Source organism: Eurypyga helias, unplaced genomic scaffold (genome assembly GCF_000690775.1).
Source record: "Eurypyga helias isolate BGI_N326 unplaced genomic scaffold, ASM69077v1 scaffold2614, whole genome shotgun sequence".
In the NCBI taxonomy this organism is placed as follows: domain Eukaryota; kingdom Metazoa; phylum Chordata; class Aves; order Eurypygiformes; family Eurypygidae; genus Eurypyga; species Eurypyga helias.
The window spans coordinates 55,334-68,161 of NW_010244132.1; the positions used below are offsets into that span (position 1 = coordinate 55,334).

A 12,828-nucleotide genomic window follows, 5' to 3' on the forward strand; every position below is an offset into this window, starting at 1 on the left:
GTCAGCTGGAATGAGCAGAGGTCGCTTGTGCAATAGCACGAGTCTTTCCCAGCAAGTGGAAGCAGGCGCAGAATTTACATTGATGGTTGGAAAACAGATGCACATTTTAGATGCATTTCCCACCCTACCCCAAATAAAACCAGCTTTCTTTTTGGTTCCTATGTTGCAGTAAGCTTATAGATTTCTGACGGCTCCTTTAGCCGCGGTTTGGTACAGGAGGACTGAAGTGCAGTGGCAGAGCTCTGTAAAGGAAAATTAGTTCCCTGTTCTCATAAACACCAAAGTGACTTGGTTGTCTTTTTTTCTTTTTAGAGATGAAATCAAAGCTGACAAATACTAATCTATAACAAAATGTTTTCTATTGTCGCGTTTTTTTAAGGCAAATATGGTTTACTATACTGGGTTTTTACATCCAGATCTTTTGCATTCCAGAGACGAAAAACATTTGATACATAAAAAGCTCAAAAGTCTCTGGAATTTTCGCTGGGCAAAGGATGGTTTCCTGCCAGGAAAACACTACTTGTAAGGCATAACTTACATCTCTGTATAAATGGCCTTTACGATGTCATTTCCTTGTAGTCCCTTCTGTAAGGGGGGAAATCCTGATAGAGTAAGGAGGAGCAAACCAGGGTGACAGTTCTGTAACTGTGAACACTAAAACACTACTTTTTTCTTTTTTTTTGTAGGATATATTTTGTTGATTTTTTTTTTCCATTCAGGCAGTCGTTGCCATGTACTGTTTTTGAGATTACAGCGTGTAGGGTCTGGGAGAGCTCCTTCCTTCCCTTTCCACCCTCTTAGTTGGAAAAGGGTCGGTTTTATTATGCTGTAATAGCTAACCATGTTTTATATTAATTGCTGTTGTGGTAGGGAGCAGGGTGATGATCTGAAGGCCATGTCCTGAGTGGGCTTTGAGTAGAACAGAGAACTGGTTCCTGAAATACTCTCTTCTCCAACAGCCTTCCCCCGCTCCTCTCCCTTTAAACACGTATCTAGAACTGGAAAAAAACCCACAACGGTAAAATGGTTTTACAGGTGCAAGTGAAGATTTTCCAGCCTGTTGTGTATGAAGTGGCAGATGTGCTAAGCACATGTGCTGCTGGAAACAAATTTTACAGGATTTGTATTAGGAAAGAATTCTAAGTTTCAAAATACATATCTATTCAAATAGTAATGAAGGCATAGAGCATACAGCGTGTTGAGTGACATATCCCACGTATATAACTAGAGGTTGCAGTGTACACTGAGAGAAGAGCCATTTCTGTCTCTGAAATGCCTTGTCTGTGTCCGACGAGATGGTCTGTGGTGCAGATGCCAGCGCGGGAAACCAGGCTGGGCTGCCCTGGGGCTCGTGCGGGTCCCTGCAGGAGGGCGACTGCCCTGTTCAGTAGCGGAGCAGCCTAGGGCATGGCTGACGTGACGCTGACACAGTCCCGAGCCCCTGTTCAGCTGGCAGGGCCGTGAGTGTCCTGGTGCACGCGTCTCGCTTGGCAGCATGGGCAATGTCTGGGCGCTGCAGGGCTGGGTTTTGGCACGACAGTTGGTGTGCTGCCCCGCGCCGCACCGCACCACGTGCTGCTTGGGCATCGCTGGAGTAATGCAACAGGTTTTTCAACACAGGCAGCTGTGAACTGCAATGCCAAGTACCTACAGTGAGGTGTAATAGGATGTGGTTTCTGTTTGTTCGTCCCTTCAGCCCTTTGTGTTATAGCTCTGGCTATGAACTGATGCCATAGGTAACATTTTTTTTTCCTTTTAGCAAAAGGTCTGTTTGACATGATTCAGGTTTTTGTACTCTTCATTGTTGCTTCTGCCTGATGCAGAAGTAAACACCTAGTGAAAGTCCACACTCCTGAACAGCTTGAAGGGCAGAGAGGCATGAACACACGTAGTCTGTTGGGGCAGGGGAGCTCCCGAGGAGCCGCAGGTGCTGTAGGGATGTGGCTCGGTGTGCCACAGGAGGATGCTCGGGGTCGTCTTCCACAGCCTAGTGACAGCTGCTCCCAGACGTTTCATGGACTACCTGGACTCTGTGCGTCACCGTTTATTGGTGTCTGCAGAGAACAGCATGGAGTATCTGCACTGCAAGAACTTTCAGTTTCCTGGAAGTCTTTGCTTCTCTGGATCTGGGAAATATTTTGGAAAACCAAGTGATGCGAGTCAGCAGTGTGATAAGTTGGGTTTTTTAATAGACCCCCCAATGCAAAAAGTAGAAGTCACAACAGCAGAAATAACCCTCACCCCAGGAGCAACCAAACAGAACCCCAGCCCCTCCTTGCCGCTCACAGGAAGTTCCCAAGTTGCTCTGGGGAGGAGAGGAGAGGACAGGGGGAGTCCATTGGAGCAACAAGGCAACGCGTGGCGATGTGCAAAACCGTTGGTAAAGCAGATGGCTGATGGATAAAGCGTCGCTGTAGTACGACATGCTTCTGCACATGTATCCATTGTTAGTAAATAATGTACAAACTTTTTTAAAACTAGAGAAACAAATTGGAGTTTGTTCCAATGGTGGGATGCTTTTAGCCATGGGGTTTTGGAAGCGTTTTCGCTGTGTAAGTGTTGACGAGTGGAATGCTGTACGTCTCTCCATTTCTATCTTCTTCAGCGGCGTAAGTGGTAGCTACATTTCTGACTCTTGATCTGTATTTTACAAACTCTTTTCTATGTCACTGTAAATACATCCAAGACCCTGCACCTTATGCAGAGAATGTTTACATTTGGGGGGGGGTGGGGGGAGAGGTTTTCTGTTGGCTTTTTCACTGCGCTGCCCAGATCCCGTTATGTTGAAATGAAAGTAGTCTCTGTTAGAAAAAGGGGCTTTTTTTCTCTTTGCCCTTCACCACTTCCCCTGTAATTCTGACTCCCTCCTGGATGAAGGCTGGCAGCTCTTGGACAGCCTGTGCTCTCTAGGAGTAGGATGTAGAGGTATTTGAGAAAGGCGGTTTTGAAAACTTGCCTGGGGGAGGGAGGGCGGGGGATGAGCTTCCTATGTTTTGCAAACTGTCTTGGAAAAAAGAAAAAATGTGCTTCAAACCCACTAGATGTTGGTGGTCTGCCTTGTAAGTTAACTCATCTAGGACGCCTTTGAGTTAAACTTTCCAGCAACCCTGCTCCTGTCTTCTCCCGAGGAAGATGAATGTCCTGCTCTTGTATCTGCAGCGACAAACACTTCTGTTGGTTAAGGACTGTATATACAAGCCCGCCTGCTTTAAGACTTCTCCTTTCCATAAAGTGTTTTTGATTGCTCTGTTCTGCAAATGGCTCTCCTCTTCCATATTTCATCCGCTTAGATGCCCCGTAGCCGTGTGTGTGTCGCTCTTGTTCGTGGGAGATGGAGCTATAGCTCTCCTTCCAAGGGAGAGCCGTGCCACTGCGCCTACAAAAGTCAGATACTTGGAAGATGGGATGTTTTAACCAACGGGCTTCTTACTGTGGACTCTGAGACTTTTAATAAACGTGTCCACTGGACTCTCCATGAAAAAGTATGTTCCTGCTCTCCAAGCAGGACCACTTGTTGGGTATTTATCTGGCAGAACTCTGTACTTGTATATTTTACAGATTAAGACCATTCGATCAGAGCCATGGGGCAAATAGAGAACTTAAAATCCTGACTCCTGCCTTAAAACTTTCAGTTCATCTTGAGCTCCAAAAAATTCTGCACCTGCTTGTTCCCAAATCCCTTTTTTTTCTTTAGGAAATTTGAATCCAGTCAAAGGCTGGAGACAATTCAAGGAAATTTTTAAAAACCCGCAAATTTTAGCTGATGGCTTTATTAAAATTACTAACTGGTCTCGTGTTAAAAACCCTATTTGTGCCTCTCTTAAGTCCAGGGAATGTGTAAAAAGGGGAGGTGGCTTTTGAGCAATGATTGGAACGACTGCGTTAGCTGGCGATTTGTACGACACTTGGCTTTCATATGCTCTGAGCAAGAGACTTCGGTTTGTGTCCTCTCTGCCTCATGGTAATGGCTTTCAAAGATGGCTGGTACCATCAGATTTGTACTTCTTGAATAAATATCTTCATTTTTATGGTAAACTTTTTTGTACGCGGTTTGTTTGTGTGTGTGCCGTGTGACGGGCATTGGAATTACGCAGGATGCGGTGCTAGACTTGGTGCTGACACGGGAAACACACGGCTCCAACACGCAGGGAAACGAGGGTGAGGGGATTCCAGCAACGTGACCATTTTTATAACGTCTTTTAGAATCAAATATACCAGTTGTGTAAAACGTGATTTTAACTTCTTTCCTCTCCCCGGCTCCTTCGGTCCGTGAAGAACTCTAGGCCAATATAAAGATGCTGTGAACATCAGGTAACTTTTAAAATGCATCCTGTGGTTTTTATGTTGTACCTCAGTTTCTTGGTTGCCATATCGCAATAGTCTGTGCACGTATTTTTGATGAACTGCAGAGCACAAGCAGGTTGTCGTTAGACTGTTCAGTTATGTGATTTATGTTTTTTTAACCTAGGGAAGATCTCTTGCCATCGAGAGCAAACCGTCATGAACTCCTATTTGGAAATGCTGTACAAAATTTCCTGTATTTAAAACAGCGAAACTTTTTTCCCCCGCATTTAAACAATAAAAGTAATCCTGGGAATGCCATGCCTTAAGAAATAAACTCAGTGTTGTTTTTCTTTTTAAATTTCTTCAGTAGGGCTTTTCATTCCGAGCTGGAGCTCAACAACTGTTTCATTACCTGTCTGATGCCCTAGAGACACGTTTTGGTAATAATTTTGGTGTGTGACAACGTTTTATCTTGCAAATGAAGTGTGCAATCCGGGGAGAATGCAGGGCCTGGAGCTGCGCTCAGACATCCAGCGGGAACCTCCTCTGTGCCCGGCTCCTGCCGCCGTCAGATGTGCCTCTGGCTCCTTGGTGAACACTGCAAAATAATGGATCTGGGTAATTGGCCTATAATTACATTTACTGACACGTTGTCTTAATTCAGGTCACCACTTTTATAGTCTTGATTAACTACCCAGTGCATCAGAGGAGTGTGAGTAATTTCTTTGTAGGCCCCATTGGTCTAATGTTATCACAGCTAAACATTTCAATTTATATTTTTCTTTAACTTAGGACAATTTCCTGGTAGAATTTATGAGGTGCGTTATGAAATAGACAAGCATGTGATTTTCCTGGAACTTCTTCCCACATAGACCTGCATTCTTTTTATATGTGTGAGTATATATAATGCCTTTTATATAGATACACACCTATTCCTTTCTGTGTGCACGTCTGTGTATTCACGTGTGAAACAACAGGTGCAAAGGCTTGCTTGTGGCCGTTGGTCCTGGCCCACGAGACGACGACGCTTCCACCTCCCCCAGCACGGACAGAGATGTTCTCAGAGCTGATCTCCTCACGCACCCGGAGTGAACCGCGTGGGATCTTCCTGTGCCCGTCTCCTAGCCGAGCGTGCAGCTCCAGCAGGTTTTCCCATGGGAAAGGAGCTGGGGCGCTCTGAGCTGGCTGGTGACCGAAGCAAGACCCCAAAAGGCCGTGGATTCTAGCTCAGAAGTGCGCAAGAGCTGAAATTTTCTCAGTCACTGCTGCGAGCAGTGAAATCAAGTGCTGCCTCGCCCCCACACCATGCGAGCTCAGGGTAGAAGACACGTATGATTTATAGAGCTGTGTTGTATAGATAATCATGTTTCTATTCCTAATTAACATGTAATGTTTGTATTGTGCCTGGATTTACGTTTCATTGACCTGCATCTCGCTACGTGGTGCTGCATAAAGTGCTACAACTAGCATGGGGGTTCTGCCCTATGGCGAATGTTGACCCCCTGCTCCTGGCCCCATCCCAAACGCTGTTGGCTAATGGTTCGGCTCACGTGCCCATCCCGATCCATCTGTGCTCCTGTGGATCACTGCTGGGTTAATGCCTGGCACTGGGCTTCAAAGACAGCACTAAGGGAAACGATCCTTAACTGTCATCCCAGTTTTGCTGCTTCTTAGGCTGGGCTGACAGCCCCGATCCGTGCAGAAACTGGAGTCTCCGGAGGCTGTAGGGAGCATCTGGCTGACAGCTGGGAGTGGCTGGTCCCACCAAATCTGGCCTAAAAATATCAAGGTAACTTACGGAAAAGGCACTGAGCTCTGCAAGGAGTGGTTGGTTGTGTTCTGTCTTTCTCTCAATAATCCCATAAAGTTGGGATTTCAGCTCTTTAGTTTATTTTCTCTGGACTCAGAGCGGTTGCAAAGGTCCGGGAGGTGGGATGCTGCCTTACAGGCGTGCCGAAACTTCACTTCGTGGGAGGTCGGTGGCGGTGCTTGGAGACTGGAATTTTCTATTCTAATTAGTCCCTTATGCTGTAGCCATGCTGCTTCATTAAGGAAGCTTTCTGATGGCAGCGAGTTTGGAGGAGGTGCAATGGTCTGATGCCCTGTAAGGTGAGAGGAGGGAGTATGGATTTGCTGGAGTGCTGTGCCCTAAGGGGAAACAGTCAATATTTACCAAGAGAAACTAAACTGCCTCTCCTGCTTTCTCTCCACATGGACTTAATTAGGTGGTTTCGTTAACAAAGCAAACATTTTCATGTCGTTGGGCTGTTCCTCGGGAGTGCAGCAGCAGGGACGCAGGGAGCTGCGGAGCCCAGAGTGCGCAGGGGGATGCAGAGCAGGCGGGAGGGGAGCGGGAAGCGTGAGTGGCTCGGCGTTGGAGAGACCAGTCTGCCCAGTTCAAACCGGCCTGGCTTCGAGTGCGTCTGAAGGTGGAAAAACAGCGAGTAACGCAGGGCACAGGAAGAGGTTGTCTCTAAAATCCCAAAAGACACCTATTGCACGTAGGTAACACTGACATCAGGCTTCACCCCAGGGAGAGTAGTGAGACACGAGTCTGAAGTCCAAGTTGCATCAGCCCTTCCTCCTCCTCGGACCCGTCTCTGGTGCAGAGCAGCAGCAACATCCCACAGAAAACGCAACAGGCATTTGCTTCACTGCAGCACTTGGATTTATTCACTTCGTACAGGTTCAGTACGTGGATCTGGCAGTTGTAAGCAGGGCCTGGGGGACGGAGAAGTGAGGCCGCGTTACTCCCAGCTGGGTGCAGGTTCTTGCTCAGGCTGTGAGGAGCTCGCTGATCCTGCTGGGAGCCTGCTCATGAGCCCCTTCCTCGTTTTGTTGTTTGTTGATACAGAAGACTGCAAACGTCTTGAATTCCCTGTAGTTCAGTGGCTGGTTTGGAGAGGATCCCTAGCTTAGCAAGGCAGCCTTGCCCAATATAAGGTTATTTCAGAGAAAGACCCTGAGCCCAGGTGCTCGTCCCCTTCTCCAACGTGCCCTAGTTTCCCAACTGACTCAGGAGAAATCAGTTTGAACTGATTGCCTCTGGCTCGTCCTGAACATGTCACAGGCTAACAGGGCACCTCCCTGGCCCGTGGCTGTTTCCCTACCGTTCGTAATGACTTGCAGATGCTGGAGTGATTCGTAACAGCTGGAGTTACGGTGTTGGGGGGAGTGGGGTGCCTTCGCGGCCGTGTCACAGCCATGCTGCCCCTGCTTTAAGTGGCCTTTTAATCAGGCAGCCCCGAGATGAAAGGGCGGGATCTTGGGGCTGAAAGAGCTTATTCCAGGAAACTTCTCTGAGGGCATTAGAGAACTATCCGCACACCTCGAGCAGGACTTTGATACCTTGCTGCGCTGCTAAACCACGCAGGAAACAGGCTGCAAGCCCTGCAGGGCTTACAGAGATGGAACTGCCCGCCACAAGTGATTGAACAGGATGCTGGCAGTGGAACGTAGAGGAGGAGAATTACCAATAAAAACAGTAACCCCAGAACCTAGCAGCAGACGGGAGGACAAAGAGAAGGGGTCTCCCTTGGTTAGTAATGGCTGTCTTGCTCCTGGATCTCGCTGAGATGCTGAAGTCATGAGGATGGTGTGATGCTGTGACAGGGATAAGTGATGTCTACAGTCTCTTAATGCCTCGTTCCCTACCAGCGTAGCTGCAGGTGCTCATCAGCCCGAGTACTTCAGAGCAGGGTGGGCTTGAAAGGGCACAGGCCACCAGGCAGGGACTAAGGTGAGCTGGTGGCAAAAGCAAATTGGCAAGGGATGGTTGCGCGCCCCTCCCTGAGGAGGGCTGTAAATGCAGGGCTGGAGGGGAAGTGCTGTTACTGGCTTTGTTCCCTTTCTGGCTGCAGGAAGCTGCTCCCCACCACGGGATAGGCGAGATCCTTACGGCCTCCCCTCGGAACGTAGAGCTGGTGTAAGGTCAGAATGAAGGATCTATAAAGGACAGAGAGCTTCGCCTGGGGCTTGTGTCTAGCACCAGCATCTCCATGACTGCTTCTGGCACAGGCAGAAGCCAAGGTACAGCACTTGTGTTTCTAGAAGGAGCCAGGTGTAAGCCAGTGTACCCTGCCAAGGCACCCCCTGGCCAGCAGCTCTGAGAATGGACTGCAGGGAGCTTGGAAAATAATGAGAAGTCACACGTGAACTCAGAAAAAAATGGCTTAAATAAAGGCACTTCTGCTAGTCCTGCCCATCTCTTCCCATTGGAGTCTCCTCAGACAGGGGAATATGCCTGGTTTACCCCCAAAAATTATTTCGTCCTGTTACTATCTTCCTGTTAAAATATTTTAAACTCAGACTGTGCTCTAAGTCATCAAAGACTTGCTCCTGAAGTCAACAGGAAAACTGTGGCTTGAGTGAGAATCCCAAAGATTAATTTTGAATTTAGGGGCATTTTCATTTCTCTTTGGACTGTAATTTATCTAATTTTATCTCATCTCCAGAAATATCAAAATCTTTGAATATCTGCTTAAGTTATTCTTTCTGGATGTTGAAGAGAAACCTTGTGGCTTCAAACTTGTTAAAGTTAGTCATATTGTCCCCATTTACGTCCCGCGGTTGAAAGGCAGGTCCCGGGTGGCGGTAGATGAGCTGCTTTTCAAGGTGGTTCTGTTTTGGGGCAGAAAGGTTTAAAAAACAGATGATAAGCACTGATTTCCTGCTTGGAAAGAATGCGTGGAATACCAACCATGCTGTGTCCAGAGAATAAAGGTGACCTCCTGCTAGTCGCGCCCGAAGGAAATACCAAAATCCTGGTGCTTCCTGCCACGGAGCCATGCGGGAGCACCCGGCTGTAGCCGGCTGGGTTTGGGCTGTGCTGGGGAGAGCTACCGACAGCCAGCCAAGCTCCAAGGCTGCCCTGCGAGGTCCTTTCCCATTGCTCCCATGAGCAGCAGTACGTCCCACGGTTGGCTCCTCTCCTTCCTTCCCGCGGCCCATGGGCAGCAGCCCCAGGTGCTGCCCCTCAGCCAGGTGCCTGGTGCAGAGTGGAGCTGCAGGACATGTCCAAGAGCAGGTGACACCGGTTTTACCACCCCTCTCCCTTCTCTCCTTGCTGCTCGTCCCTGCAAAGGCACCTGTCTCTCCATAGCCCCTGGAGTGGGCAGTGCTGGGGAGGGCTGGGAAGGGCATCAGCATGTGCTGCACCTACCCGAACCGATGGATGAAGAGATGCTTGGCTCTCTTCCCCACAGGCAGCCACAGCCAAGGGCTTGTTTCTTGGAGAGCTCCTTGCCAAGGTGGACAGCCTGAGCTGGGAGGAGTGTTTAGTTGGTTCCTGCCATGCAACAGGTTCAGGGGTGGGTTTATCCCAGGGGAGCAAGGTTGGTATTAACAGAGGGACGGTTCATTTCCCTGCTTTCCTTTCCTATGCAGCAGCATAGACCCAGGGACCCTCTCCATCCCTTGTGTGCCATGAGCAAGGACCAGCTCCGGTGAGCGGATTCCCTGTATGTGGGCGTCGGATGGTGAAGATGTCCCTGTGCCAACTCCAGAACCCGTGGGGTACACACCTCATAGGGCAGGAGGATGCATGCCATCATGTGGAACTCAGTAAAGCAAATCCTCCCCATCCTATTTCGGTCCAGGAAGTTGAAGAGCAGCATGATCTGGTCCTTATTCACGTCGGTCACATAACAGAGAAAGCAATGAAACTGCAGAACTGGAAAACAGTGAGCTCTCAGGCATCCTCTGCACAAAGCTGAGAGCAATAATTAGCAGGATTTATTTTATTTTAAATGCTCACTGCTCCCAGACAGGTTGCACAGGCAATTAAAACACAGTAGCAGACAAGAGACTGTTCAGAATGGATGGAACAGCGTTAATAAGATGGCCTGATTTATGAAAGGGGCATATGTGATTCCTGCACAGAAGGCGATGCTGAAGTGCTCGTAATTGCCTGTCTACCCCACCCCTGGGGGAAAAAAGGACTTTTCCAACAAAACCAGAAACATGGGAATAGACCGACGGACTGCGGGCCGGAGGTGGGGAAGCTGCAAACCAGCAGAGGGGAGGTTGCAAACAGCCTTATGTGGAGGACACTTTTGGCAAGGAACCCACCTGCTTTCTGAGAGGGAGCACGGCTGGTCGGTGGAAAGGATTACATGATGAGGTTGCTGCAATACCGAGGAATTAGCTTCAGTGATCCAGAAACCCCTCTTGCCCTGGGTTCTTGGCATCTTGCTTGCACAGCTGTAAAGGTCTGCTTTATGGCTGGCCTGGGTTTTTGCTCTGTTAGTTGTCTGCTGGTTGTGCCAGGACCTGGTTATCATATTTGTACAGGACTGGCAAGCCTGTGGCTTTGCAAGCTGCTGGAGTGCAGAGGACGATCATACCGTAAAATCAAACAGGTTTCGTAGGCTCTTGGACCTTTTTCTGTCTCACAAACAGGGAAGGAGGCAATGGAAGGGGGAAGGGGAAAGGCAGATGCTGAAAATGCATCTTGGTGTCTCTGCATGGTCCCCTGAGCCAACACATTTCTGAAGCCAATGCAGGAGTAGCCAGGTCATGGCAGCTTCCAGAGCAGCTTCCAGAGCAGCTGGGGCGGGATAGAGCAGGGAGGACATGGTGATAGTATCTGAAAGCTTTCTGGGCTATCGCCAAGCACTTGTGTTAACCAAGCTGCTAGTTCATTAGTATTACAGAGTGCTGCATTTGTTGTAACAGCTGAAGTGCAGTATTTGTAATGTCTGCGATCGCTGGGTTTAAATCCGAAGCGATGCAGCATTCTGTGCATCTCTTTTCAAAACATTACACAGGGCCTGTCATTTTAGAGCATTAATGCCAATCTCATTTTTAGAAGTACTTACTGTTCAGGTAGTTCTTTCCATGAGCATCCAGGAGCTGGGAATACTCTGCCAGTGCTGCAATATTTCTTACTGACAACAAGCAGTACCCTTCACTGAAATGCAGATGCTGCAGAAAACACCCAGATTTCAGCTTCATCTCGGTTGGCTGTGGAAGATCAGCAAAACAGAATTAGCACCATGGCAATGACCCCTCACAGAAGGAAAATTCCTGCCCTAGAACCAGACGCAGCCTCTGTCCCACGACTTCAATGCTTTTTCCACATTTTCAAGAACTTCCCTCGGACGTGGAGGCAAAGACACCCCTTCCAATCAGCATTAAAGGGTAATTTGTACTAAAATCGAGTGACAGAAATTATTCTTACAATGCCCAAGAGCATTAAATCTGATTAAACTGTGCAAGGTAACACAGACTTGAGGATTTATTTTAGACTGTGATGCAAATCTCAACCTCAGAGAAGTGGTACCCCAAAGACTCTTGGTCCATGCTGAGGAGGTCCTGTGTAGCAGCCACTGCAGGGCTTTGCCTCTCAGCCTCTCAGCCAGGGCTTTGATGTGTCTAGTCTCCAGCACCTGACAGTGCCCTGTGCAGCATGTCTGAGAGCTATAGCTCAGAGATGGCTGCTTTCCAGTGCCCAATTTCTCATTCCCATTAGCTGTTAGGAAGCTGAACCACTCTTGTATTTATATAAAGTGTTTATCACCCGTTCCTCTTCCAACCCAGAACGAGTCCAATCCAGCACAGCAATACCCATTTAAAGCGTTCTTTGTTCCTTACCCCTAACCTGTATCAGGAATAATATTAATAAAATGAAATTCCACTGGCTTACTGTGGTCGACAGACCCTCTGTGTAACCCAGCATTTAAAACGTGGAGCTGTATGTAGTGTTGCCGCCAGGTCAGCAGTTTCTTCTCCTTGGGCTGTAACGCTGAGCGGGAGCTCAGCTCTGCTAACGCGTGCTGCTGAGGACTGCGCTGACTCTGAGCGGTCGCGGTTATTGCAGTGGTGATGTTCACAACTGTCCGTAGATCAGGGGGGCGGGGGGGGGAGTGTCCCAGGAGCTTTGGGGAGATTTGCAAAGTTTTTTGCATTTCTGGAGTTCATATTCTCTTATTTATCACTTGAGAACAGTAAGAAGCAGTAATTCATCAATGCATAATTAACCTGTTCGCTGACGTGGTTTGACACCTGTGAGCTTTCTGCAAGAAACGGGTGGAAAGAATTCAAATGGCTGATTCCCTTTGACTGTGGAGCCAAGAGACAGCAAACCTGGTTATAGGGTATCAAACACTGGATAAAAAATGCCACAGCCCTCAAATGCTGTGCTAAATCAGTTTCTCAGAGACTTTTGAAGGCATAACTTGAGTTTGCTAAATTTATGCCAGCAAAGAAATCACCTCTCTGAGCTCCGATCTGATCAGCCTACCCTCAGACAATCTACAGGGCATCTACCTACACTGCAAGCCCTTTGGCATGGGATTTATCTTGGATTCCATACCTTTACAGCATCTGATAAGGACAAATATCTCCATTAACTGCCCACAGCTCTTGTAGGAGCAATTACAAAGATGATGGAGTGTCATGGTTTAACTCCAGCCAGCAACTAAGCACCACACAGACGCTCACTCACTCACCCCAGTGGGATGGGGGAGAGAATCATGGGGTGGGATAAAGACAGTTTAACAGGTAAAGCAAAAGTTGTGCATGTCAGCAAAGCAAAACAAGGAA

At 48.2% G+C, this 12,828-nt stretch overlaps 1 protein-coding gene across 1 annotated transcript; it reads right to left on the reverse strand.

The window, feature by feature from the left end:
• Positions 1-7,059: 7,059 nt before the first annotated feature.
• On the reverse strand, positions 7,060-11,238 carry EFCAB9 (EF-hand calcium binding domain 9). The gene is given in 4 exon segments (XM_010149627.1): positions 7,060-7,179; positions 8,728-8,904; positions 9,807-9,955; positions 11,103-11,238. Coding segments are annotated over 4 exon segments (582 nt in total).
• Between the last annotated feature and the right edge of the window lie 1,590 nt (positions 11,239-12,828).